This window comes from Mchenga conophoros, linkage group LG19, assembly GCF_057382185.1.
Source record: "Mchenga conophoros isolate Kocher_MC1m ecotype Shallow Benthic linkage group LG19, M_conophoros_male_GT1.1, whole genome shotgun sequence".
In the NCBI taxonomy this organism is placed as follows: domain Eukaryota; kingdom Metazoa; phylum Chordata; class Actinopteri; order Cichliformes; family Cichlidae; genus Mchenga; species Mchenga conophoros.
Genome location: NC_140544.1, coordinates 6,117,716 through 6,144,290, shown reverse-complemented (window position 1 = coordinate 6,144,290; position 26,575 = coordinate 6,117,716). Strand labels below are relative to the sequence as shown.

General features: G+C 42.6%; 1 protein-coding gene across 2 annotated transcripts in view; it reads left to right on the top strand.

Annotated features, from left to right (window-relative positions):
- The window catches only part of brf1a (BRF1 general transcription factor IIIB subunit a), a 125,476-nt gene continuing 98,901 nt past the window's right edge, over positions 1-26,575 (top strand). The window contains exons 1-6 of one of the 2 annotated variants that reach the window (XM_085256274.1): positions 1-73; positions 156-286; positions 1,425-1,633; positions 4,105-4,185; positions 16,462-16,635; positions 21,621-21,652. In XM_085256274.1, coding sequence (XP_085112400.1) covers positions 1,450-1,633; positions 4,105-4,185; positions 16,462-16,635; positions 21,621-21,652 — 471 coding nt within the window. In that variant the 5' untranslated portion in view covers positions 1-73; positions 156-286; positions 1,425-1,449. Of the gene's footprint in view, positions 287-1,424; positions 1,634-4,104; positions 4,186-16,461; positions 16,636-21,620; positions 21,653-26,575 lie in introns of both variants that reach the window. The other variant, XM_085256273.1, reaches the window with a different exon arrangement.

Sequence of the window (26,575 nt, the reverse complement as noted above, 5' to 3'; positions counted from 1 at the left end):
AGTAACACCCCTCACGGCAGAGTTGGTCTCGCCCGAGTTCCCTGGGCATCAAACGCACATGTTTTCACGTCGGGTGTGTTGTGTTAAGGATTGTTCCAGCATTAACAGCATTTCTGAAATATCTGTTTGTTGTCACGCTTCTGTTTGCTCTCCAGAGACTACAGTTACAAACAGTGAAGCACCACAGTCAATGAGAAATACTTTCAAATCAGCGTCTGTCGAAAACACTAGAGCCGAGGAGGCTGACTCGTGGCTGCATGCTGCCGCTGACTTCACCAGACTAGAGGTATGAATGCTGTCAGCACACATTATATGTGTGTGTTTGTGTAGCCTTTCGTGACGCTTCTTTATTTCGGATACGCATGACTTCGTGTTGGTATTAGCATGAGTGATCGTTGCAGCGAGTTTGCCGGTAGCAGCGCTGGGCTAGCTTCTCGTTCCTTGTTGTTAACAGCCCCATGTGAACAGTGTGCTGCTCATTCGGCTAACAACAGTATCAATTAATCTAATCAAAAGGACACAAAGAGGCGAGACAATTCAGGGACTAGTGAGTCAGCTTGTGCATTGAATAGGTCTCGCTTTTAGGCAAGAAAAGTTAGAAAAACCCGAGTTAGCCGGCGGCTGCTGACCAGTGCCACGTAGCTGGCCGGCTAATGGGAGGAGAGCCGCGAGCAAGTTGTTCACAACCGCTGCAGGAGGCTGCATCATGAAACCAACAAGATGGACTGCCAGTGGGAGAAGCACTACCCTATAGACCTCTGTAATCCGAGTAAAAGTACTGATACGGCGGGGTACAATTCTCTTTTACATGCAATAGCCTCCGGTATTCGAGGGATTACCCTCCCAGGGGGCCACAAGTTAGAGACCACCTGTGTTGTGTTGCGCCCTGCTGACCTCATGCTTGGATTACTGAACAGGGAGGAGCTCCGGGAATTTGAAAGTGTAATATAATATAAGTTTTAGCATCAAAACATGCATACACTCGATGATCCGATACTGTGTGCAAAGCAGACAAACTTGGACTCGTCAGTTATTATACGTGGTGATTTTAAGAAAGCAAACCTCATCCTGGAAGTGCCTAAACACAGCTAGTTTGTTACATGCTCGTCCAGATCCCTATTACACTACAGTAGACAGTGCTAATCACATGGTCCCTGTGACATAACTGGTAACATTTCTTAACAGAATGTAAATCCAAAGACCCAAAGTGATTATAAAATTTTGCAAACTGCCCAAAAAGAGAGGCAGCATAACTGCACACATGTATAATCAAAGGTACAAAAAACAAAAGATGTCAGTGGACCACAATGAAACGCATACCGACTACAGAGACACAAGGTGGCTCCTTTCCTCTTTCTATGTAGGGAGCCAGTTATGTACTTAAGCTACTTCCTGTATTTACTGGCCTTATCTTTTCCCATCAGGCTTTGAGACTTGAGGAACGACACCATGAGCTCCAAGGTGTGTAAGAACTGTGGCAGTTCGGACATTGATGTCGACCATGCACGCGGCGATGCGGTATGCATGGGCTGCGGCTCTGTGCTGGAGGACAACATCATTGTGTCTGAAGTGGAGTTTGTGGAGACGGGAGGTGGAGGGTCGCTGGCTGTTGGACAGTTTGTCTCTGCAGAAGGTGAGAAAGACAGGACATTTGCTGCCTGTTGCTCTGCTGTTTCTCTAGATCTACTGTGGATTTCTTTCCTGTGTGGGTTTGAGCTGAACCAATACATGAAGGACAGACTAGTGGACTCACTGACTGGACAGTTTGCATGAAAATAGGGTTTTCTATTGTGTACATGTGTACTCGAATTATATATCCACTGTACATAAGTCAAAATGTGTGCAAATAATTCCCGAGAGCTGAAAGCTCAGCCTTCTCACTACTATAAGCTTTGTTTACCAGCGTCAGCCAATCAGAAAGAAGAACTGCGCTCTTAAAGGGCCTCAAGGTGCTTTTATATTGTAAGGTAAAGAGGCTACAATAATCAAGAGAAACCCCCAACAATCAGATGACCCTGTATGAGCAAACACTTGGCTGCAGTGGGAAGCAAAAACTCTCTTTTAACTGGAAGAAATGTGTGATAGAGCCAGGCTCAGGGAGGGGCAGCCATCTGCCAAGACTGTTGGGGTTGAGGGGAAGGAGATGGGACAAAAGACACAGCCATGTAAAGTAAATGCAAGCTCAAAAAGAAAAAGTGCCCAGAGTCATCATTTTCTTACAGATTGGGCGCAAAGATTAGACACCTCCTCACATGCTGTACACATGTCTGAAAGTTGTGATCGGTTCAACCAGACAGTGATTTAGAGCTCCAAGGCACCAACAGCACACACATGCTCACGATGTTCAGTTCAGTTACTCGATTTAACAAAGCTAAAGCAGAGCGCAGCCTAGTCAGCACTCACCTTTCACCCGAACTTTACTGTGCACCTGTTGTCAATAAAAAGTAAATAAACAATTCTCTTATAAATGAGTGAAAAACTGGAACTTTTTTGTTATTTCATGGAATATTAACAATAAAAATGTAATTACTTCAGGTATGTATTGGCTTCGTTGGTTAAAAAAAACAACTGTAAAATGTGACAGCTGCAGTGATGGAGAGAAATTTGAGACTTAACTGCATCTATTTTGCAAAGTTGTATAGAGGGCTGGACTGGAAGCTTTGGTGCGCTGGTTCTCGTCCCAAGATGCATAGTTGACACCACTATAAGAGTTGTTTAGACGAATTACACTCAGTTCTCATAAAAGAGTTTTAGCTTTAGAAACAAAAAACATTTTTTCTAAATGGGGAAGCATGGGGGGTCCAGGGGGGAAACCCCCCGAATGAGCATAGGAAAGTTGCATAGAAACTGGCTGTGGCTGACTTTTGTGCATCGTTATTATGGTTGCCATGGGCCTGTGGGATACCCAGGTGCTCGTCGCTGTCCTGTATATTTGCAATTCTGCCTCCTGCTAGCTACCAGGAGGCAGAATGATAACATTTATAATGGAACAATGTCAGACCAAAATGCACTCTAAAAGCTCTAATCTGCAGCATTGTCACTTTGGACTAAAGAGTAACAAAGAGTGTGCAATTAGTGCCAAATGAAATCTCTGTTCTAAATGCTGCTTGTGGCTGAAGGTGATCATGTGGATCAAAATGCTCCACTGCTGGTATAAATAAAATACTGATGGCTTTGGGTTTGTGTCTAATGATTTTACTGTTTACACAGTCTGACTACAAGAAAACTGGACAAATTCAACTGCTGACATCAAAGAAGCATAGACTGCATAAAAAAAGATGGACTTTGCTACCAAGGTCTGAAAAGTGGCATCAGAACCTACATTCTTTTTCATGGCCAGTAGATGGCGATCTCTGTGGTTTCCACAAGAGATTTGGTCAAATGAAAGTGTGAGAAAGAGCCTTACTGTTCACTCTCACTCTGTATGTCCTCAGTAAACTTTCCCAATGAGCTTATGGTCTTAATTGCTGGGTTTGTGTCTTATTTAATACAATGTGATGTTTAATTTGTAAAATATGGTTACACTGGAGTAAAATAAGCTATAACGGAGTGTTTACTTTTGGTTGGGGGGACAAGCTGTTTGTGAGTGTCGAGGTGTGGGACCTGATTGACCTGAGGCGCTGACCAGAGGGCAGCGGGTCAAACAGGCGGCGGGCGGGTGCAGAGGGTCACCTGTGATGGCCCTGGTTATAGGAGGATCTGGCGATGGCTTCTTAAGTGTAAAGAAATGAAACTGTAGGATTTACTTTTGTTTTAAAGCTGCAGCAGCGAGCTAAAAATGGACTGCAAAAGCTGTTTTGATTATAGATGATTGTGGTTTTCTGCCTTTGTGTGTGACTGTGAAACATGGAAGCTTTCTGCTTTATTTTTTCATGTTAGTTAATGAAATGTCTGAGTAAACTCTGTGCTTGGTGGGACATTGTATACATTTTTAAATATCAAACAATGAAGATGATAATGCTAAGACAGGAAATTTGGCCATCTATTTCCAGGAATAACGGCAAAGTTCTTGTTTCTAAATAACTAAATAAAGAAAAAAGAAGAGAGAAACACTTTTTGAGTGTTTTGCTGAAAATCTGTTTCTGTGCATCTTCTGTCCTTCAGATGGAGCCAGACATCCATCCTTTGGTGACGGGCACTTCTCAGGGATGGGCAAGGCATCCCGAGCTCAGACGCTGCAGAGAGGTGAGTGGCCATTAGATGGCACCACACTCCACCTTAAAAGCCTACGGGAGTTTAAGGTGCATGGTGTAACCTCAAGTCAAAAGCAGTTGCGATGCTGTGTGAAATATAAATAAAAACATAATGGTTTGTTTGCAGATCTCATAAACACACATTTAATTTTACAATAGAACACAGAAAACTGAGACTTTACTACTTAACAACAAAAAGCTGAAAACGTAGGCACTCCAAAGAAAGAGCTGGAGCATTGTGCGCTGGCAGCAAATCAGTAACATGACTGGACATAAAAATAGCATCTTACAGAGACAGAGGACCTCCACATTCACACATTTACAAATAGTAGAGCAATTTCAAAATAATGTTCCTTAGTGTAAAATTGTCATGTCTCATAATATCATACAAAGACTGAGAGATGCTGGAGAAATCTGTGTATTAGATGGATTGGATGTTGTGTGCTTGTGGGACTGCTTTAATAACACGCATAATTCTCTCATGCAAATGAGCGGATTGTCTCAAGAACTCAAACACAAATCCCCGTGCCAACCATAAATGCAGATTGAAGTTCTGTCATGCAGCGAAGAGGCCACATGTGCACACGCTGCCTTCTCTGGGCCAAAGTTCACGACTGAGGAAAATGGAAGCTGAATTGAAATCAGCCCTCAGTTCAAAAGCCTGCATCTGTGATAGTACGGAGGCGCTTTAAATAGTTGTTGAAACATCTGTATGCTCTATTGTTTATGAAATATAGGTTTGAGATTTGCAAGTCAATGCATTCTGTTTGTATTTACATTGCACGTGGTATTGCTGCATACTGCAAACTTTGTTTTCTTCATTTGCTTCTTTAGTGTCGGGATCACCCTTCAACACGTGATCCGAGGTTGCGTTTTTGTGTGTTCATGCAAAATGCAGCTTGGGCAATAAATGAAGGAGGAGACGACTTTAGGTCTTTTGCACGGGCATCAATAATTCATTTAATCTTATTTCATGTCGAGTGTAAACTTCTCCTCTGAAAGCAGCTCCGTTGCAACACGTTGGTGTCTTTGACTTCACTCGAGTGATTAAAGTCTTTATATTTTCAGAGGTTTACTTTGAATCATTTTATGCTGTTTGCTCAAAGCCCTCCTCTCGGAAGTGCAGCTTTGAGCCACAGCAGCAGCTTGCTTTCGATCTATAACAGTATGAAACTATTATAGTGTTTGTTCATTACACCCAGCACTCAGCAGGGTTATGTACCAGGAGAGTTCACAAGAACACTGTAAACCCCAAAAGATGGTCCCAATAAGCAGTGTGTGTGGTCAAGCTTTTTACGTGATAAAGCTTTAAGTTTGTAAAAGTTGTGAATAATAATAAACTGTCATTTAGAACAAGTCTCTTATGGAGTTTTTGCCTTTTAAGGGAAAACTGTGAGGCTCTGTTTGCAGACTCCAGTGTGGGTTTTTATCAATCACTTGTATCCATCTATGATATGTCGTACCACATCGTGTGACTCAACCTCAGCTTGTCATTTAGACCAGCACATGCATGCTCATGTGATTGTGTGTTGTCAGGCTTGGTGTAAGTGACGGTTATTTCTGTACGGAAGCTGCTTTTATTTAGTTGAAAATCCTCATCTATCCAATATGAGGTTGTGGGAGGGGGCTGGAGCTATCCCAGCTAATGTTGGGTTAGAAGTGTTTTAAAAGGTCATTTTACATAAAAATGTATTGAGGCAAATAAAGTTTTAACAGCAAGAAACTTCAAGCAGAAGCAGGCTCAGGGAGGGGCTGCCATCAGCTGTGGGTGAGGGGAAGCCTGACTCTTCAGCTGCTAAATTTGCTAGTATTTTAAAGGCGTTTTTTCACTTGTAGTTCGTTTATTCTGGTCCGAATCAGTTGGTGAGTTTGTAAACTTGTAGCTTTTGTTTTGTAGCTTGGTTTGTTTTCACACAGAGAAAAATCCAATTAAACCAAACGGCATCACTACAAACCACGTGAGGATGTTCAGTCCCCTTATTGGCCAGATGTGTCGGGGTGGAAGAAAGAACCACAGCTGGGATTAAAAAGACTAAACGCCACAGCTGTGAAAGCACCCCAACTTCTAGTTTTTGTGTGTGCTTACTGTTTTGGTGTTATGCCTTTTTTGGTAGTACCCAGCAAGATTTTTGTTTTAGTGTTTTCTGTGAAAACAGCTGAGTGTTGTGGTGCAAACACCACTGAGAGAGCAGCAATGGTGAGCCAAAACAGTCTTAACAGTGAATTTAAAGTCACCATCATGTGCTGTAAAGCTTTGAGGAGCTGCACATTTTCTGCCACTTAACCAAGTGACGTAAAAGCTCACCTTTCTGAAAGCAGAGTGTTTCTAGTACATTTGAGCATGCTCTCTTCATCCGAGGTGGTGTGAGAGTTGTTCCAAATGGGGAAAATCAGTATTCACTTTGACTCCAGTGTCCTCCCAGAATGGATTTTTTTTTTCTTTTTCCTCTTTTGGATTTTCTTTGTGTGTAGGATAAGCTGCTGTCAGCTGATATTATCAACCTGTCATGCTCTAAATTGAAGTGCTGGGGGCCCCTGTGGGAACCTCGAGGGGTCTTGGTGGGTGTCCCTGGAGCTCTTGCTGACACGGGACTTTAGTCTAAAAACGCATCAGCAACTTGCAGACACAGACGAGCAACCGCTTGGCTGCTGGCAGCCGGACAGAGAGCCCAGACGTCGACTGCCAGCAGCTGGTTACCGCAGCGACGACCGTCTGCTCAGCTGATGATGTTTAATGCGACAGAGCCACGGAGTCACAGGGCTGTCAGACTGCAGCAGGCGCTGAGTAACGGCAGTGTGCGCATGGATGCAGGGGATTAGCAGGGAGCGATAGGAGGGTGTGGATTGAGGAATACTGCTGTTAAATGCTGCGTGTGTGTTTTGTAACTGGGTGAGGATGGAGGCTTGTATGTAGGATATTTCTACCATGCTGTTTGTGTATGTGTGGGGGGCTTTATTCTGCTGTCACATGGAGTCTGAAGGATGGTTTGAACTTTTAGGAAAGGATAAGCTTGCAGCTTATACATGCTCATCAGCAAGGAGATACAGTGTGGATATAACTGGGAACAACATAAGAGTATAAAAACACCTCGCTCTGTTGTCAAACAACTTGGGTTTACATTAAATACCCTGACGCTACGGAGGGCAGCCTCGTCCATGTTTTTACACTGAACATCATCATGTGGTGGAGAGGAAGCAGGAGGAGCTGCCCGGTCCCCAGCTGAGGTCAAGATTAGTTTTCATACATAAAGCCTTGATTACTGAGTGACCTCACTGTGCGAGTCCACTGAGGTCCGCTCGGTATGAATCACGTTCATTTGATCATCACAGTGAGTGCGAGAGTGCATGTCAAAATAGTGCCTGTCCTCATGTTGGTGACCGTGCAGACCATGTGGTCCACAGTGCACCAACTACACATGGTGGAAGACTTCAAGTGGACTTGGAAGTATAGCAGGAATGACTACTTGGTCATCAGATTTCCAGCTGTGTGTGTGTGTGTGTGTGTGTGTGTCCACAGTGAAGTATAATCAAGGCTTTAACTAATGATGTTTATATAATAATAAACCCTTTGCATGGAAGTCGTGCACATTCATTCATGAACAGGCAGATAGCCAAAGATGCCACGTTGCTTGCGTATGAGATTGTTGGATTAAAAGCAGTTAAATGTAGGAAAAAGTACTTGCATGACTTTCTGTGTGAATGGTTGAATGTTGAAAATGAATGAAAAGATATCCTAGAGTTTCACTCACCTCCACGTATAAACTTTGTTGATAGAGCAAGCCATAATAGCCGTAATATCAGTTATTTTAAGTAAAATAATGAGTCCAAGTTTAATTTGAGTCATGAAGGGGATGATTTTTAATGTATGACATTTGATGTCCTTAGTTCCCAGTGAAGTTTTCAATTTTACTGCAACTATTTATATTATTTATGTATTTAAAGTAAAACAAATCATACATGCCAGGATCAATTTTGGGAGAGTCAAACCAAACTCCTGTTGAAATCTCCAACAGTGGGTTAAATTATTCCACAGGATGCTAAACAGTGTTTAGTCAGCCTCTCAGACCTCCATATTTCACACCATGTAGTAAATGAATGTGATGTTTATTCTTAAGATACTCGAGGCTCTTTAAATACTGGTGTTGCATTTTAAATTAACCTTGTTAATGAAAACTATTGATTTATTTTCCTATTCACAATTCAGTTCTAATGCTAATATTAATCATTATATTGATATGAGACAAACATAAAAACACCATGGCCCAGACCTCCCTCTCCTCAGCCACCTCCTCTGGGTTATTCAGGGGAACACACAGCATCTGTTGTCAATGAATATGTGGTACAACTACTCAGTGGGCTTTCTTGCTTGTGCGGTTGTTGGTGTGTGGACCAGAGAAGTATACAAAGAGCTGAAGAGCTGTTTTTCATTGTGTATTTTTTAGTCTTTTTTGGGGGAGGGGTGGGGGGTTCTCTTAGTCCCGGAGAACTCCCCTCTCGCACGCTTACCTATTTCAGTTCCCTTGTCAACCAATCAGGTTTGACTGATGCACAGCATCCTCCACATCCATAACATACATTTGAGGTATTGGAGGAATGCATACGAGCATGTTTGCAGTGGTAGGCTGTCCAAAGGGAAATGCATACGCACACAAATGCAGTTGCTGGCCTATAAGGGAGCAGCAAAAATTAGCATTTGGAGGGCAACAGGATTTATGACCTGTGCTGCAGCTGACCACCAGGGGATGGTCGAGACGTTCTGGCTTCTTTTTTGCGGAGCTGTCATGCTGTCCATCTTTTTATACAGCGACTGTGCTTCCAACTTTTTTTCACAGGTTTATATGCTGAAATATTGGAAAATGACTTAAAAAGAAACAAGTGAGGGACGGTGTTGTCCTCGTGTATTGGTTATTAGTAATGCCAGTAGATCAAGTTTTTGTCTTTAGTCTGTATGCTACGCTAACCATGCTTGTGCATGCTTCAGTTCTACTATGCAGGGTTGAGAGTAACATTGATCTTCTTAAATATTTCCTAGTAGCTGAGCACTGGTTTTGTGTGTGGGATGCTGTGTTGTGTTGGTGGCTTGTGTTTGCCAGTAGCAGTGAGCTGGTGATGGTGTATACACGTGTGGGCAGATTTATGGGCGTCTGTGGCTGTTTGAGTCTGCAGGCGTCTCTGAGAGAGAAACAACTCTTCTTCTTTCTTTCTCTTCCTCCTACTTTCTTCTGGAAAGGCTCCCCAGTGGCCGTCTGCGCCTTCGCTGTCTCCCCACCGACTGAATCATGTCTGGCAGCGGAGACCCCACCTCCTCCTGTATTTGTGTTGGGCAATAATGTATCACCAGCCCCTCGTGTATTGGTCCACGGTGTGCCGCAGTGTAGGCGTGATGACTGGAATGTAGATTTAAAGACCGCTTCAGGCGAAAATTTTAGTGTGAAAACACGCTTGAGCTCAATATGAAGTTATGATGTAGCAATACAATGCTGTACTAAGTCTTGAGCCATCCTTCATTTCTTTGTATTTTACCAAGAAAATGAGAAATGGGTACAGTGATTTGTTGAAACATTTAGAAAAGCATGGAAATACATTATATAGGAAAGCTCAATAGTTATAGGGTTTATAAGATAATACTAATGATTAATGGTTTAAGAAATATGATATTGGTCAATTATCTATATATGTTTGATTTTAAGTTATTTAGAGTCCTTTATATTATAAGGTGAAGACCCTGCCATAATATAGAGAAACTGAAAACCCCAACAATCAGATGACCCCCTGTTAGCAGCACTTGATGACAGTGGGAAGGAAGAACACCCTTTTAACAGGAAGAAACCTCCGGCAGAACTAGGCTCTGGGAGGGGCGGGGCCATCTGCTGTGACTGTTAGGGAAGGAAGACGGGACAAAGACATAGTGTGGACATTAGTTGGGATGATCACCTTTATTCTTCAGCACATTCTGAGCTCTCTACAGCAGCTTGATATTTTTCTGAGTAGTCTTCAGCTGTCAGGCTTCTTGAAGGAATTCAGAGCTCTTCTTTGGATGTTGGCTGCCTTTTGTTTTGTTCGCTGTCAAGATGTTCCCACACTGCGGAGGCTGATAGTGATAGTGTTCCAAATGTGTGTTTTTCTATGTAAATACTCTTTTACTGTGTTGCAAGTGTGTTTGGGTTTGTTTTCATGTTTTGGCTTCAGCACACCAAGTTGGCTTTTATGTGAATATTCTTTATTTCCAGTTTGAGTCACACCTCGTCACTTTTTTCCACTAGTTAGCTTGTAGTTACTGAGTGGTGCCTTCCATGCAAACTACATGTGGCAGCGCTAATCTGCTAGCAACAAAAAGCAATCACAAGAAGGTTTTTGGTGCAGCACCCTCTTTGGAACCAATTTCCTCCAATGACAGCCAGTAACCACTGACCAGCATGTGTGGGAATACATTTTCCTTGTGCAACTGGTAGTTGTATCACTTCACAACTCTTGAGCAATGTGAGGATGGTGTCACGTGAGAAACCTCCATACAGCCAATCAACAGGAGAAAAACTAGCAAAAAAAGAGATTTAGAAAACTAGAAAAGGGCGATTAGATGGATCAGATCCCTTGTTGTTATATTCTTGAACCTTTCGTGTCTGATTGTAACAACGATGCAGGCCAGTTCTAAAAAAGTCAATCTGCCATTAATGAACTCTTCATTCATTCAGACTGTCTGTACTTCAGCATTGCACGTCCAGTCACATTTTCTGCCTTCTTCTTCCTTTACTGCAAACACCGTGTTTGGTTTAATACGGCTGTCAGTGAGACACTGAAAGATTTAACTGGCCTATATCTCCTCCACTTTGTTGAGCGGTGTACATGTTCGTCTTTGCTGTCCTTATCTTACCTCTTTAAAAAGAAAAACAGACTGGAGTGCATTTATAGCTCCCTGGATGGTTCCATCAGATGTATGTGTAAATGCCACTCTCCTTCAGGGTGTCCCAGTTTGTGTCGGTGTGAATGTTATAAGGTGGTGTTTGGGGGTTTGAGCTGAAGAGTGAGGTAAAGGCCAGTAATCTAACTTTAACCTGTGAGGAAGAGCTCTAATTAAAGCTGCATCCTGAGACTCTGTCCTACTTATCTGTGACGCAAACTTGGTTGGAGAGGATGGCAGTGAACATTTTCGCAAAGGATGCAACAACTTCAGTGCCTTATTCTTCCCTTTTTTAAAACCTTGTATTGGGGGGCAGCCCCCATTTTAAAAATATTTTGGTTCCAAACTGTTTATCACAGGGATTGTGGGATTTTGAGGACACTCGGGCCTAATGTTAGCTAATAACAAGCTGCTGTTGTTGCTTTTCAGGTGTCCAGAGACTGGAGGATTGCATGTCTGATCTGCTGATGATAAGTGATTGGGACAATATCAGGAATAAATAAACATGTTTATGCATGTTTTCAGGTGTAAACATAATGTTGTACTGTGGACATTTATCTGCTTTCTGTGCAGAGTTTTTGTTTCCTGTTCTCATGCTGTCCTCTATAGCCCAGCATGAGCAGAGGTCTCTTTTTTTTCCTCTTGCACTTTCCCATTGTAGTGTACATTTCAGTGTTTTTTTTTTTCTGTAATGCAACCGTTCTCTGACTTGTATCCCCGTGTGTGTGTGTGTGTGTGTGTGTGTGTGTGTGTGTGTGTGTGTGTGTGTGGGGTCGGGGGGGCAGGTTCATTCCACTGCAGGGCAACCTGCCACTTGAACTTGTGTTAGAGCCCTGACAAGTTCAGGAGGTGAGGCTTTAGGTCAGGAGGAAGAGGTGCAACTGAGAGAGGAGAGAAAACGGCAAATGTTAAATGGTCACAGTTTGAAAGAGCGATTTGTGACTGTGATTTGTTTCTAACCACATATGTAACATGTTTTATGTATGTCGGGGCAACATGGTGACTTTCACAAACTGGTGCTCACTCGATTATTTCGAAGTTCATGAGAATGTGTGAATTTGTCTTCCAACAAATTGATGTGTAATTGCACTAATCACTGTATATTTTTGAGTACTTTTTTCACTGTTAAATAACTTAGGCTAACTATCCTATAACTCTACTGTTACCTTTAATTAGATGTAAAATGAACCATCATAGTCGGAGAAGCTGTTTTACCTGTTTTGGCTGTCTGTCCACTTATGTCCACTAATTACTTACTGTGGCGTTAATCATCCGTTCCTGTATGTGAACACAGTTAACTGTGACTCAGCGCTCAGCGGTTGGTCTAACCTTTCTCCTCATACTTGCCCTCTATCTGTGAATAAACAGGGCTCTCCACATCTGTGCAAACACAGCTTTAGAGAGCAGCTACCTACACCCGATTATCTATTCTGTGGACAACAATTGGCATCTTAACAATAGGATGGTGCTTTGGCGATGTAGTAAAAGACTTCCTCCCACCCCGGCTGTCGCATTTATCTTGTAGAAAACTTTGTCCTGACAGTAACGTTACAGTTCTCTCCATGTCGTAAAGTAAACATTTAAACATCATTTAATTATGTAAAATAAGAAACTTGGTGATCAAAATTTGACCCTTTTTCCCGCCACAGTTCTATAACACTGTAATGAAATGAAACAAACGTCTCTGTCAGGCCTCTAAGCAGAGCTGTTGCAGTTACATGTGAGCGTCTTAATCCAGGAGCTCACATAGAGACAAACATACTGCATTTATTGCATATGAATTGTAGGAGGATTAGTCAAATAATAGGAGAAGACGTATAACCCAGGATTATTCATTCTACCGGATTTACTAAGGCCACAACAATCAATTTTGTGCATAAAATTCTCTGCTGCCAAACTAGCACGTACAGTTTTATTAGAGCTGGTGACGCAAGAGATCAAGACCACAAACACTCATCCAGACGTGGTTTAGGCTGACAGCGATGGGGTATGCGTATGTCTGACGAGCTCGTGTTGACATAGGCTGGAGCAGTACGATGAGACACGATGAGCCGAGTCTCTCACATTCCCAGACACCCAACTCAGTTTAGTAGGTTACACACATCTGGTTGCGTGCATGAGAATGTTTGACATGTGGAGTTTATCTAAGGTCACGAACTCACAGAAATGCATTGCAGCACTGTAATTATAAAGTCTCTCTGGAGCCTCCACCTGTGGCTACACCTGTACTGGTCCGTGCAGTGAGCTGTGGAAAACGTGTTTTTTCTGTTATTTGCGTGTAAAGATGTGGTTATGCAGGTCTTTGTGTGCCCATTTACATTTGCACACGTGTGTATAATGAAATCCGTCTGCCTCTCTACAGGTGTGTGTGCCCCGACATGCTTGTAGATGATGCTGGGCATAAAGTGATGCTTGTGTAATTACCACCATACTGATGTAGCAAACTGCTAACAGAATGCTTTTTTTATTGCTCTGAACATGGACTGTTGTTTTACTGTCTGATGGGTTGTTTAGTTTTCCTATAGGAGGTAATTCAATTCAATTCAATTTTATTTATATAGCACCAAATCATAACAGTCATCTCAAGATGCTTTAAACTTAAAAAACGCTACAATAATAGAGAGAATCAGATGATCCCCTTTGAGCAAGAACTTGGCGACAGTAGGATTAAAACAGGAAGAAACCTTCATCAGAGCCAGGCTCAGGTCAGCCATCTGCCCCGAGCGCTTGGGGCTGATGTGAGGAAGACGGAACAAACAACACCTTGTACTACTGGGGGAGGCTGTTCCCTAAAGGATTATTATTGCCATATAGGGTTCTGCTTGGATTTATCATATACGGTATAGTGGATGGATCTAGCGTCTGTGACGTCACCCATTGATTTGCAAAGTCCTGTTATGGAGCCTTGAGCTGAGCATTTTTTCTCTTGCCATGTTTTTCAAAAAAAATTTTTTTTATATCCTGGATGTCCTTAAAATGCTTGTCGCAAAGGTCGTCCATATGGACAGCTGCAAATTTAGGTCGAGTTTGAAAGAGTTGATTTTGGAGCTTCTTTCTTGGCCGGCACTTTCAGTCCATGGAATTTCTGGGTTTTTCCCTGAACATTATAAACAACTTCCTCTAATCTGAGGCTGGCAGTTTGGGTTCATCCAGACGTTGGCAAAGTGGTGACACATCTGAGTAACTTGCACTTATATACAGTTGTTTAAACTGATCTAGGAATCTGAAGTTGTTTAGAAATGGCTCGAGAGATCTTTGTGTAAATCTACAGTTCGCTTTCTTAGATCTTGATTGAGTTCCTTGGACTTTCTCATTGTTCCCTACAAGGTCTTAAATAATCAGGCCCCATCTTATCTTAATGACCTTGTAGTACCATATCACCCTATTAGAGCGCTCCGCTCTCGCTCTGCAGGCCTACTTGTTGTTCCTAGAGTATTTAAAAGTAGAATGGGAGGGAGAGCCTTCAGTTTTCAGGCCCCTCTTCTGTGGAACCAGCTTCCAGTTTGGATTCGGGAGACAGACACTATCTCTACTTTTAAGATTAGGCTTAAAACTTTCCTTTTTTCTAAAGCATATAGTTAGGGCTGGACCAGGTGACCCTGAATCCTCCCTTTGTTATGCTGCAATAGATGTAGGCTGCCGGGGGATTCCCATGATGCATTGAGTTTTTCCTTTCCAGTCACCTTTCTCACTCACTATGTGTTAACAGACCTCTCTGCATTGAATCATATCTGTTATTAACCTCTGTCTCTCTTCCACAGCATGTCTTTATCCTGTCTTCCTTCTCTCACCCCAACCGGTCGCAGCAGATGGCCGCCCCTCCCTGAGCCTGGTTCTGCCGGAGGTTTCTTCCTGTTAAAAGGGAGTTTTTCCTTCCCACTGTCGCCAAAGTGCTTGCTCATAGGGGGTCATATGATTGTTGGGTTTTTCTCTGTATCTATGAAGCGCCTTGAGGCGACTTTTGTTGTGATTTGGCGCTATATAAATAAAATTGAATTGAATTGAATTGAATTGGTCCAGTGAATGCTGTCAAACAAATCTGATTCATTCTGGTGAAGATAAACTACCAGTTGTTGTCAATTACAATCACAATTATGATCAAAAGGTAACACAAAGTTAACACTGAGCCTCATTAAGATAAGAAACCGTAGAACCTTGAACACCGCTTAAAATATTTAAGTGAATGTATGTACAGTATATATTTAAAGGCATCAAAGATGTATGCCGTGCAATTATTCCATCCTGGTAAAATAAAAGTCCAGAGAAATCATGAAAAGCCCAAATGACCATGGAATTCAGGCCCATGTTGAGTTGCTAGAGAAAGTTGATGACAGTTGCTGAGCTTAAGCAACTGTGGGCAAAATAACTCCTGGTGATGCACAGTGGGTAAATTCTGAATTAAACTTTTCTAGTTGTTGAGGCAAGTGACTGAAGGGTTTATGGGCTCAGTGTATCACTGATTGACATATTCCAGCATGGTATATTCATTAGAGAGGTACTGAGGCAATAGGAGCTTGGTATGAGCATCAGCCACAGAATGATGCATGACAGATGAATAGCTTTCTGTGTGTACGCCACTTTAGAATGACCAAAATGTAAAAAAATGAACATAATGTTCTGTTAAATATGATTAAATGAGTGAGTGAGCCTTTAAAATCATCAGGAATGGAGCCGATGGACTTTTTGCCCATAGTCTCCTGTAAAAGAATGGAAGGTTTGGGCACCATTGTTGTCTTTACTTTTTAGATCTGGGAGTTATATCCGGCTTTAAACTTTAAACTGGGTCTGATTGGTATACTTTATTGTTTTTGGTTGAATGGATGCTGGAGTGTGTTACTGTTTTTGGATGATGCCCTTAATTGTAACAGCTTTCTGAATTTTTTTTCCAGAAGACGCCGAAGCGATTTTTGCTGTCATAATAAACCTAAAATGAGGCGAGTATGGAGGGCATGTTTTTCTTTGGATGTGATGGTTTGCTTCTTAAACACATCCACAGAAAAGAAACTAACTCTCCACGTGTCCATCTCTCACTTACATTTCAACTAAATCTTCTTGGATAGTCATAGATGATATATGTCAGATTTCTTTGGAAAAAATCACTTGGACTTCCATGAAATTCTCCCTGTAAATTTATTGAATCACATGTCGTCATCATCAGGTCAAAGCTTCCAATATGCAAGAATTATTTTCCATGACAGCTTCTGGGCGCACTCATGCAGGCAGGAGACAAACCTTGCAGTCACACGCTGAGCTCTCCCCTGAAACTTGTTTTTCTTCTTTTCTGTATCGATCCTAAAAGTCTGCAGGTTGCAGAACTCTTGTACTTTTCTTTGTTTCTGTGAGCTGATGTCTGTCTGTTTGTGTCCCCAGCGAAACAGCACATCAACATCGTGGGGAACCAGCTACAGATGAACCAGCACCATATGGACACAGCTTTGAACTTCTACAAGATGGCACTCATCAAACACCTGACCCGTGGCCGCAAAGCCTCCCACGTCATCGCCGCCTGCATCTACATGGTCTGCCGAACCGAGGGAACGCCGCGTATCCTTTCTGCTCAGAATAATAAGATAAAATGTCCAGCATAGGTTCCTTTTACATATCCTGCTCGACTGCATTATTTCACTTGTCTAAATGTTTTTATGGAGCATTTGCAAAGAAAATACATCTGGATATAAGAGCAAAATAATGATTAAGTATCAGCAAATTGAAGGTCTTTGCCCGTGTTTATATGAAAGTCACCCTCTGAATGGCCTACCATGGCGATGCTGTGCTTCATCCTGTTTTATGGATGAAGCTTGCCTTCACAGCTCTGTCCCTTCTTAGAAGAAACACACAAAACATATTTTTCTGCATGCCTCTTACTGCTTGTGTTACGTGTCCGTGGTGCCATATATCTGGCATCTTTTAAGCGATTGTCTCATGGCAAACAGATATGTGTCCCTCTTTCGCAACAGAAAATAGTTCTCGGTCTCACCACTCAATACACCATCTGCCTTAAACATCAGCTTTGTAGTTTTGTTTGCTAGCTGACTTTCTAGACTGTAAGTGTGTCTGTCTGATGTGTAGGGTCAAGGAATGCAAATTAGCATGACTCCGAGAGCCAAAATTGAGAGATTAATGGGAACTACATCAGGCTGAGTTGAACTAGAATGATAAATTTGAAGTGTGTCAAGCTGGCAAGTTAGCCATCTGCCTGTGTGTTGGTTTAAATGAATGTAATGAAGAATGCTCTCTGAGGGGAAGCCTGATCAAAGAAGTTTCCTCCATAACCGAGCTGCTTTTCCTGCATGCACCAGGGAACCCTTTCCTTTCTATTGCGCTCCTCCTGCAGCGGTTGAGCAGATGTTCAGTATTAGCTGAGACAAAGTTGCAAGTTAAATTTGCAAACCCGCCTTTTATACCGATGGAGGGTGGCACAATAAAGCCAGCAGGTTGCTTTTGATGTGAGCCTGCGGAGGCCGGGCCGCCTGTCACCGCCTTTCTAAATGTTTCATACAGCGCTAACTGCAGCTTATTGAAGTCGAGAGTGATGTGTCATCATCGGGATAATGGGACTTTTTGGTTCATCCTTTTTTCATAAGCACAGAAGCTCTTTATTTATTTATTTTCTGCTCTCAGTGTGGGTTCACTCCTGACTCACTTCACCTCCGAGGGTGATTGCGTTATGTAACTGCTGCACAGAACGGCCGCGATAGGTTTGCCTAATGAAAAGAGGCGAGCAGGGTGTAATGCATTCCTGCTGCATTGTTTGCTGGGCTTTTGTGTTTGTGTGTGTGCGCGCGTGTTGGCGCAGGCCTGTCTGTTTGTGCATGTTTTGAAGAGTGTCACTGGGGTAAAAATAGCTCCGCTCGCTTCCTTTTCCACAGCTGGGTGATTCTGTAATGTTGTCGCAGGGGAGGATGAGGACAAAGACGGAAGGAGAAGGAGAGTGGGGTAAAAAAGGGAAACATCCGTCAAACCTGGGGTTTAATTTACGAGGAGCGGCCACACTGTTGGGATCATTCATCCATTTTCAGACGCTCACCGATCGTTCATGTGTTGTGAATTTTCTATTTGTCTTTCTGATCTTCCTTCAATACATTCTTTCTATTTTCAGTTTTCCTGCTGTCTCATAATTCTGTAGTTTCCCATAAACTTCTTGTTTATGTTATGCTTCTTCTTCACTGTGGTGAATCATCTGCCTCCATCTCATCCTATGCTTAGCATCCTGTTGTGCTCTCAGTATATCCATGACCCTTCTCTGTCTTCTACTTTTCCTCCTGCCTGTAAGATCCATCTTTGACATCTTTTGTCCAGTTATATCCACTGTCCCTCCTCTGCATGTGTCCAATCCATCTTGACCTTGGATCTTTAGCCTTGTCTCTTGGTTCTGTATGATGTCACTGAGAAGGGACGTGCCTAACAGAGCGATCTGCGAGTAGAAGAAAGCTACTTTAAGGGAGGATGGCCTTACATACGGTTGGCATTAAAATGGCTTGCTTCTGACGGTGGATGAACTGGAGTCTTGCACTAAGGACCAGGTTTTTACTGAAATAAAACAAAAACAAGGTTTTAAATGATAAAATTATACAGAATTTATTTAAGCCTTTTACCATCATTAACTTCTTTCACTGCAGCTGAATACAGTCTCTTCTTACATGTTGATGGACCTCTGAGTGTGTCCTTCTGAGAGTGGCCACACTCAGAAAGTAGGGCAATTACTCTGCAGCCACAGCCGCCTCCTGGCTGCATCACACCGCCTCTCTGATCTCGCTCCAGAAACTTTGGGTCTTTTTACCTCTTTTAAGGCGGTCTGTCCTCAAAACTGCTCGGACTGTTATTTTTGGAAATGGTACCTGGTGTAATCATTTTTTTGCCAGATAATTACAGTTAGAGACACACAAACGGGCGGTCATTTCCATAAAGCGTCTGGTGTGAAACAGCAACAACAGCCTTTACCTGTTTTATTTTGCACAGCAGTCTACTCAGTTCTTTTGGTTTTGCAGGGCATCTCATGTCCAAACCACGCGCATTAATCTGTTGCTCCTCCACTCTCTTGGTGTTTCAGGCTTTCAGCAGGTTTTTGTAGCTGAGATTTGCTCCCATTCAGCCACAGGGGCAATAATGGGGTCCAACAGTGATGTTGGCTGATGAGGTCTGACTCACAGCTTGTGCTCCAGTTCATCCCAAAGGTGCTGATTGATTGAGGTCAGGGCAAAGTGGGAAAACCTTTTCTTTATGGACCTGTCTTTAAGCTTTGGTGTCGTTGTTGAGTTTAAAAATAACACTGAATTGATCGGCCAGGGTTTATGTCCCCCACCCCAACCCAAGGTATCTCAACTTCTCAATTTCATAGTTAAACATCAGGTCTGAGGGCTGCAAATTTAGAGGCAAAATGCATTAAGAAGAATTATTGACCAGCATTAACAGGAATGGCTGCTGCAATCAAATGCTGTTTAATATAAGTACGGACTTGTGACTGATGTGAAATATTATAAGAGCCACTAAGATGTGTAACGGGGGAGGAGGGGGGAGATCAGAGGATTAAATATCTCCTGCTGTTGTATAAGATCTAAGTAGCCCCCTCACCCCACGGTCCAGATGTGTTGAAGGACCTGCTGCTCTTTATTTTCCTGATTAATGGAATCATCTGCACTTTCCAGACGGGATGTGCCGGGATTATCTTTTTGCATTTCATCTGCACTGCTGCTAATTCCATTGTGCGGTCTTTTTCAGAGGAGCCCCGCTAATCCACATAGGCAGCCTGGAGACAGGTGCACCTGTCGCCATAGAGACCAGTGTGTTCAAGCTGGTCGGGCACTGGGAGGACAAGCTATCCAGACCCTGGTCAGGCATGTTGTGTCTTTTTGTCAGGCCTATTGGGCGATCGTGGCTCAAGAGTTGGCAGTTCGTCTTGTAATCAGAAGGTTGGCAGGTCGAGCCCCGGCTTGGACAGTCTCGGTCGTTGACACTTCACCTACCGCCTACTGGTGATGGCCAGAGGGGCCGATGGCGCGATATGGCAGCCTCGCCTCTGTCAGTCTGCCCCAGGGCAGCTGTGGCTACAACTGTAGCTGCCTCCACCAGTGTGTGAATGAATGAATAGTGAAATTGTAAAAGTGCTTTAAGGGTCTCGAAAAGCGCTATATAAATGCAATCCCTTATTATTGTTGTTGAAGAGTCGCCTGGTTAAAAGTGACACTTAGGTGTCATTTGATTTGTGTTCACTGAATTTTAATTTGGTCGTTAAGGTTATGCTGGTGCCCTCTGAGCATGTGCAAAGTCATACAATCAGGAAATCTACCTGCGCTTAGTTTCGTGGGTGGGTAGGGGGGGGGATCTATAAAACTGTCTTTATATTCATAGTACTGTGCAAAACTCTTGAACCACCCATCATTTCTTTACATTTCAGGAGGATGGGGACTAGGTGTAGTTAAAAAGCTCAAAAATACACATTTATAAGACAAAAATAGAGTTTCTGTAATTCAGACAAGCTTGAAAATCATGAAAATGGTTCTTCGGGCTTCCTAGAGGGTGCTGGCTACCTTTTTATTTGTTCTGTTAAAATGATTCCACACTGCCACAGTGATGTTGGGCTCTGGTGAGTTTTGCTGTGTTATTTTGTTCTATCCAGGTTGGCTTTCAGTGCATTAGCACTGGTTTGGGATCATTGTCATCCTGAAAAACAAAGTTGTCATTCAGATGCTATTAGATGGTATCTGATGGATCTCTTCTGCATTAATAATTACAGAAGTTTTGTCATGAGCTCCAGCACCAGACTGAAATATAGACCCAAACCATGACAGAGCTTCTACCGTGTTTTACAGATGGCTGTAGCCTGCTGATGGCTGTCCTGTCTCTTTCCTTCATGTGTATTGAAGTTAATTTGAAGCAAAAAATCTCATTTTTGTTCATCACAAATTGGACATTTTTGCCACAGATTTTCATTCCAGTTCTTGTGTAATTTTGATTGCTTCATTTCTTTCTTTACGAATTACTTTGACAGCCATCCTTTTACTGAGACCCTTTCTGATGAGGCTTCAGCAAACGGTAGATGAATCAACTGAAAGGCCAAATGCATCTGTCAGGATATGACATGATTTCAAATACTGTTTATCTGCCCTAAAGAGATTTTTAGGACTGCAGAAAATACTAACATGTTGGTGTTTACCAAAGAAACAGTAACAAAGTGTCATTTAACCTCAGCTCTTTGCTAAATATGCTGTTATATGTAGATAAAACTCTGGCTCATCCACTGAGTACATAACTTTTTGTTTGTTTGTTTGTTTGTTTTATGCTTGAATGACTCAGAGGTCAATCTTTTAAGTTGCTTAACAAACATTTTGAAATGTAATGTACAAGGACTTGAGTGAAAATGAGTGGGAAAAACAGCCGACGTCAAAAGTAAAGACCTTCAGAGAACCTGGAGAACTGTTGTTCAAGATCACCTAAAAACGATGACAGCCTGGCTCTTCTTCTGTTTGACTGTTTGGAAAAATACAAATCATGACCTGAACATTTAGTGTCCTTGACCTGGTTTTTCTCAGACATGCTCTTGGACCTCAGTGATATTCTGCAGGTAAGTTTTACTACGTCTATATTGGATGATTGATTGATTTGTTTTTGGGTTTTTTTCATATTATCAGTGAATTCTTTGGTCTTTAGAACAAAATAGGGTAAAAATGTCCACATCAGTTCGATTTAAACTCTGAGTTGATTAGACTGTTTATATTAGACCATATTTCTTGTATTCTTTCATGAAATCTGCTGTAAATCCCTATTAAAAACTGTTAGAATGAAATAACTTGGATAAAAATGTCTTTCTCACTTTGATGCGTCTTAAGGCCCAACCCTGTTCAAGCAAACCAATTAAACACACTACCTTCTACCACTCCTCCCATAGTGCAGGTCTCCCTAGCTGCTCCTGCACTCACGCTTTCCCTCGTGTGAGTAAATCTTTCTCGTCTGAGTAAATCTTTCTCGTCTGCATGTGTATAAATTTAGTAAGCCCTCCATTTGTCTGCGTATTTAATTCACAGTGAGTCAGGGGTGTGGTGTTGGTGAGGATGGGACATTTCTCACAGTCACAGCTGGTCGGGGGCTTTTATTTTTATACACCCAGCTGTCCTGGAGGAGCCGTCCACCCCTCCCCCACCACCAGCACCACCCTGGCATTTGGGGGTTGGGAATGGATTTGTATTGGATTTTAGGTGGGTGGGGTTGTGGGGTTATTAATGCTGAGAAATGTGGCTGTAGCTGCTGCTGCTGGGGCGGTGGGGTGTGTTCTACTCTACCAATCACTTTTTATGGATCCACACCCAGACCACTTGGTCTTCCTAGCATTGTTTGGGTGAATGGTCAGCTTTGTCTGTCTTAGGCTGTTTTCTCAAAGCTGCTTAAACGGAGAGACTCCATTGCTGAGGGTCGGATCGATACCAGCTGCCTTTGCATCCAGCTGACGTTATGGCAGTTTAGCATGTTGGTCATTAATTGAGTGGTTCAGATGTTTCTTTCATGTGAGAGCTATATCTTTGCACACATGCAGAGTTTTGTGCAACAGGTGCTTTGGGTGGTGACCTCCGCACTATTTGGATGCTTCGTCAGTCTTTGGGGGAGTGTCACCACACCAGATGTTTGCCAGTTGGTGGTAACATGAAATTGAATCATTCCTGATCCCAGTGAGTGTTGTTCTTCATGAACAAATGCATTTGAGTTGCTAGTCTGGCTTTTGGCCCTCAGGGCTACAGGGACGCAGACAAAGATGATCCTTTGAGTGCTTTTTAGGATGCTGTGGGTTGTCATATATTTATTGTCTTATAGACCAATCAGGCAGAACATTCTGTACACTTGCGTAATATTATGTTGGCCCACATTTTGCTGCCAAAACAGTCCTGAACCATCAAGTCATGGACTCCACTGGACCCCTGAAGGTGCGAGCCTCACATGTCCAGGGTCACCACTGTTCCTTCCTTGGATCGCTTATTGATAGATACTGACCTCTGCAGACTGGGAACCCCCAGCTGCAGTTTTTGAGATGCTCTGACCCAGCCGCCTGGCCATCACAATTTGGTCCTCGTCAAACTCGCTTAAATCCTTACGCTTCCCTATTTTTCCTGCTTCTGAGGACTAACTCCCCCCCCTAATATATCCCACTGACTAACAGGTGGCATAATGAAGAGATAATCCGTGTTATTCACTTTACCTGTGAGTGCTCAAAATGTTATGTTTGATTGGTTTCAGCTGCTAAACTTTGTGCTAAGATTTCAGTCTGGGATCCTGGTTAACAATCGGTTTGGGATCATTAAGCAAACTTGCCATTTGCCCAGTTCCATTGTTTGTGGTATAAAGACATGCAGACCTGCTGACAGCAGCTGTTTGCCTTTGTAGCTTTCAACTTTATCAAAGAGCTGTTTATCCTCAGGCTTGTCAGAGGAGCTGCCTTCAGTCATACGAACCACATCAGGAGCTCTTTAATTGAAAGCTGTTCCCCTCTAAAGCCCCAATCACTGTGTCCACCTGTTGAACTGTGACGTATCAGGTAACCACGCAGTAGTTTTGATTGTGGGGTGCTGGGGGTTGAACTTTGACCGTGGAAAGTTTGATTTAACGCTTCGATGGAGAGGAGATTGTTTACTCCTCAGGTTCTCAGGTTCAGCCACTGCTGAACTTTAAAGTCTCAGGCGTGACTCGAATGTAACGTTCAGACCACATGAGTGAATGTCACTTGTCTGTGATGACTGTTTACATCACGATGTTCTGCGTAATAGACGATTGACAGTTCTAACACTTATTTTTAGGATATATCTGCATCTTGTGCATCATACAGAACAAAGTTTCCAAAATTGCGTGAAATATTTGCAATCTCTTCGTTCTTTTTCATTCTTCAACAGATTATAGAAACAGTGTGACTCTCGGTTCCTGTCTTACAGTGCAGCGTGTACACATTGTAAAAATAATTGTGTGCTTTTCAGCCACCTCGAGACTTCTGATTAATTAAAAGTTTTAATAAAGTGGCAAATCCAGCAAGCAAGTATAATTAGGCAAAAACAAACTACTTTATGAGTCCAGCTGAAATTGAGAGTGCCTCCGGTAATAAATCTCTCTGCACAGGAACACGGTGCACAGCTCCAATCAGGGGACGGGGGTCTGAAAACTGTGATAGATGTGTACAGCGGGCAGTTTGGGTCACGAGTTTCCATTTTTGCTTCTAAAAATGACCTGTTCGGCACGGTGTTATTACATGCACAAAAACAGGACCCAGATATAAAATATAAACTTGTGAGCTTTTGTCAATCACAACAAGAAATAGCAATGATGTATTGAGCTTGCAAACAGCTGGTTATTTGTAGTTTTTCTGTATCCAGTAGAAAAACAATATTTGATGAAGATACATCCTTATATTGACACTCTGTTAGCTCCGGTTTTAATGTTTTCCAGCTCCGGAGAAAAACGCCTGTTCTTAAGGTGCTAAAGCTTCACCAGCTCTTCTCTAACTCTGATTGGTGTTTGGTGCTGGGCAGATCAAGCACACTGTGTTTTTGTGCTGTTTATGTCATCATTGAAATGAGGTTGGCTCCTTACTGTTTCATATTCTTGTGCAGATTACTCTGAGGAGTCGGTGTGACTCTGTATATCGTAGTATTAATGATGGCGAAGATGGCGTTTTATCAGTCACACAGTGGTGACTGCACTTGTTCCACTTCCTCCTGCTCCTCTATTTCTGCTTTCATGTAGAAATTCCTCGCTGGAATCAACTTCCCAGAATAGCAAAGCAGCATCTGCCCCTGCTCGACACCAGGGGAGGCCTTGAGCAAGAGTCCGTCTGTCTGTTCCTAAAACCTCCTCGTTTTACTCCCCCCTCCCCGTGTTCTCGGGAGAGTTGGTCTGAAGGAATGACAGAGAAGGGACCCGAGTTCACGACCTGATCCTGCAGCTTTCACTGCCGCCTCCTTCAAATTTCAGCCAGAGCAGAATTTAATTCCAGGCTGCAGTGCTGTTAATTCGTTAAGAGATGATAGATGTGCAGCCTCGTGGCTTTGTTATGCAACAGTATCCATCATCAGATCCTTTCAGATAAAGTAGGGGGTGGGTGGGGGCACCCCCAACCCCCTTTTTTTTAACTGCTGAGCCTTCTGGAGATGTTGTGGGGTCAAACACAATGAAACATCTGTGATGGGAGGTTCCTGTGAGATAACCCTGATGACACACAGCACCATTCACCTCCTGTTACCTCTCTTCCTTTGACAAACCTGGTTTCTAGTTTGCTGCTCAGCCTAGTTTTAACCGCACAAGGGATTTCTTATCAGATCCTCTTCCAGAAAGTTTGAATAGGAAAATGCATCAGCCCCAGTTTATCAAGCATCAAGCACTGATTTTTGCAGTCCAGTGACCGGCAAGTTTACTTATTCAATAACGTAGAACACAATTGACACAAAACTAGTTGTATGGTTTTAACAAGTAAGATATACTTCATATTTTATGACTTTCACTTGTTAGGTGAATGTGTAAAGATCCCAGGAGGAGACACAAATCCCTGGAGTTTTCCTCCCCTCACCCACAACTGGTTGCAGCAGACACTCCAGCCTGAGCCTGGTTCTGCAGGATGTTTTTTCCTATTGAAAGGGAGTTTTTCCTTCCCACTGTCACCAACTGCTTGCTCACAGAGGTTGTTTGTTGGTGTTTTTGCTGTGTTATCGGGTTTCTACCTTACAATACACAGCATTGTGAGGCAACTGTTGTCTCGTGAGAATTGTTTGGGGACGGGAAATGACTGGTCGGACTTTGTGTTGTTAAAAGAGCTCCTCTACTGCTGCGAATCTTGTTAAAGTACTTATACGCACACTCTAAGTTCTGCATCGTATGCTTGTGCTCATCTACGCAGGTCTGCTTTCACACAGTGCTGCAGAGAAACATGCAAACACAACTTTTCAAAGTGACACAAGTGATGCAGCCTTAAAAAATAAAAGTTGAACAGAATAAAATGACAAAATTCACTAGATTAGGGTTTATACAAATTATTTATGGATTCGTGTCAGTTTTGATGCAAAAAAAGGTAAAATTTTTATCTTCACATGATTTATTTTGGCTGCCAATCAGTTCAGATGCCAAAGATGGTCAATTTACTGTCATTTAAAACAAAGATGAACAGCAAATCGTCACATTTGAGAAGCTGAAACAAGTCTGCTACCAGCAGTTGCCTTCACTTTAACATGAACCAGTCAGATTATTCAGTTGTTGTGCTTTATTTGTAAATCTAGAAGTCTCTAAGGGGCTTTCTTAATCATCAGTGACGAAGATATTTAAGTTGCTTTTAAAATTTGATGAGTTCATCACAACAAGCTAAAGCGCCACTATTTTCTGGGCTGTTCAGAGTGAGGAAAAGTCAGGACTGTCCGGACCGAGCAGAGAAACCAAAACATGCGGGCACAGCGAGTGCAGCTGCAGGTGTTTTCATTAGAGATGAGTCTACAGTTCCAAATCACAGACATATTGAAGCGTGATG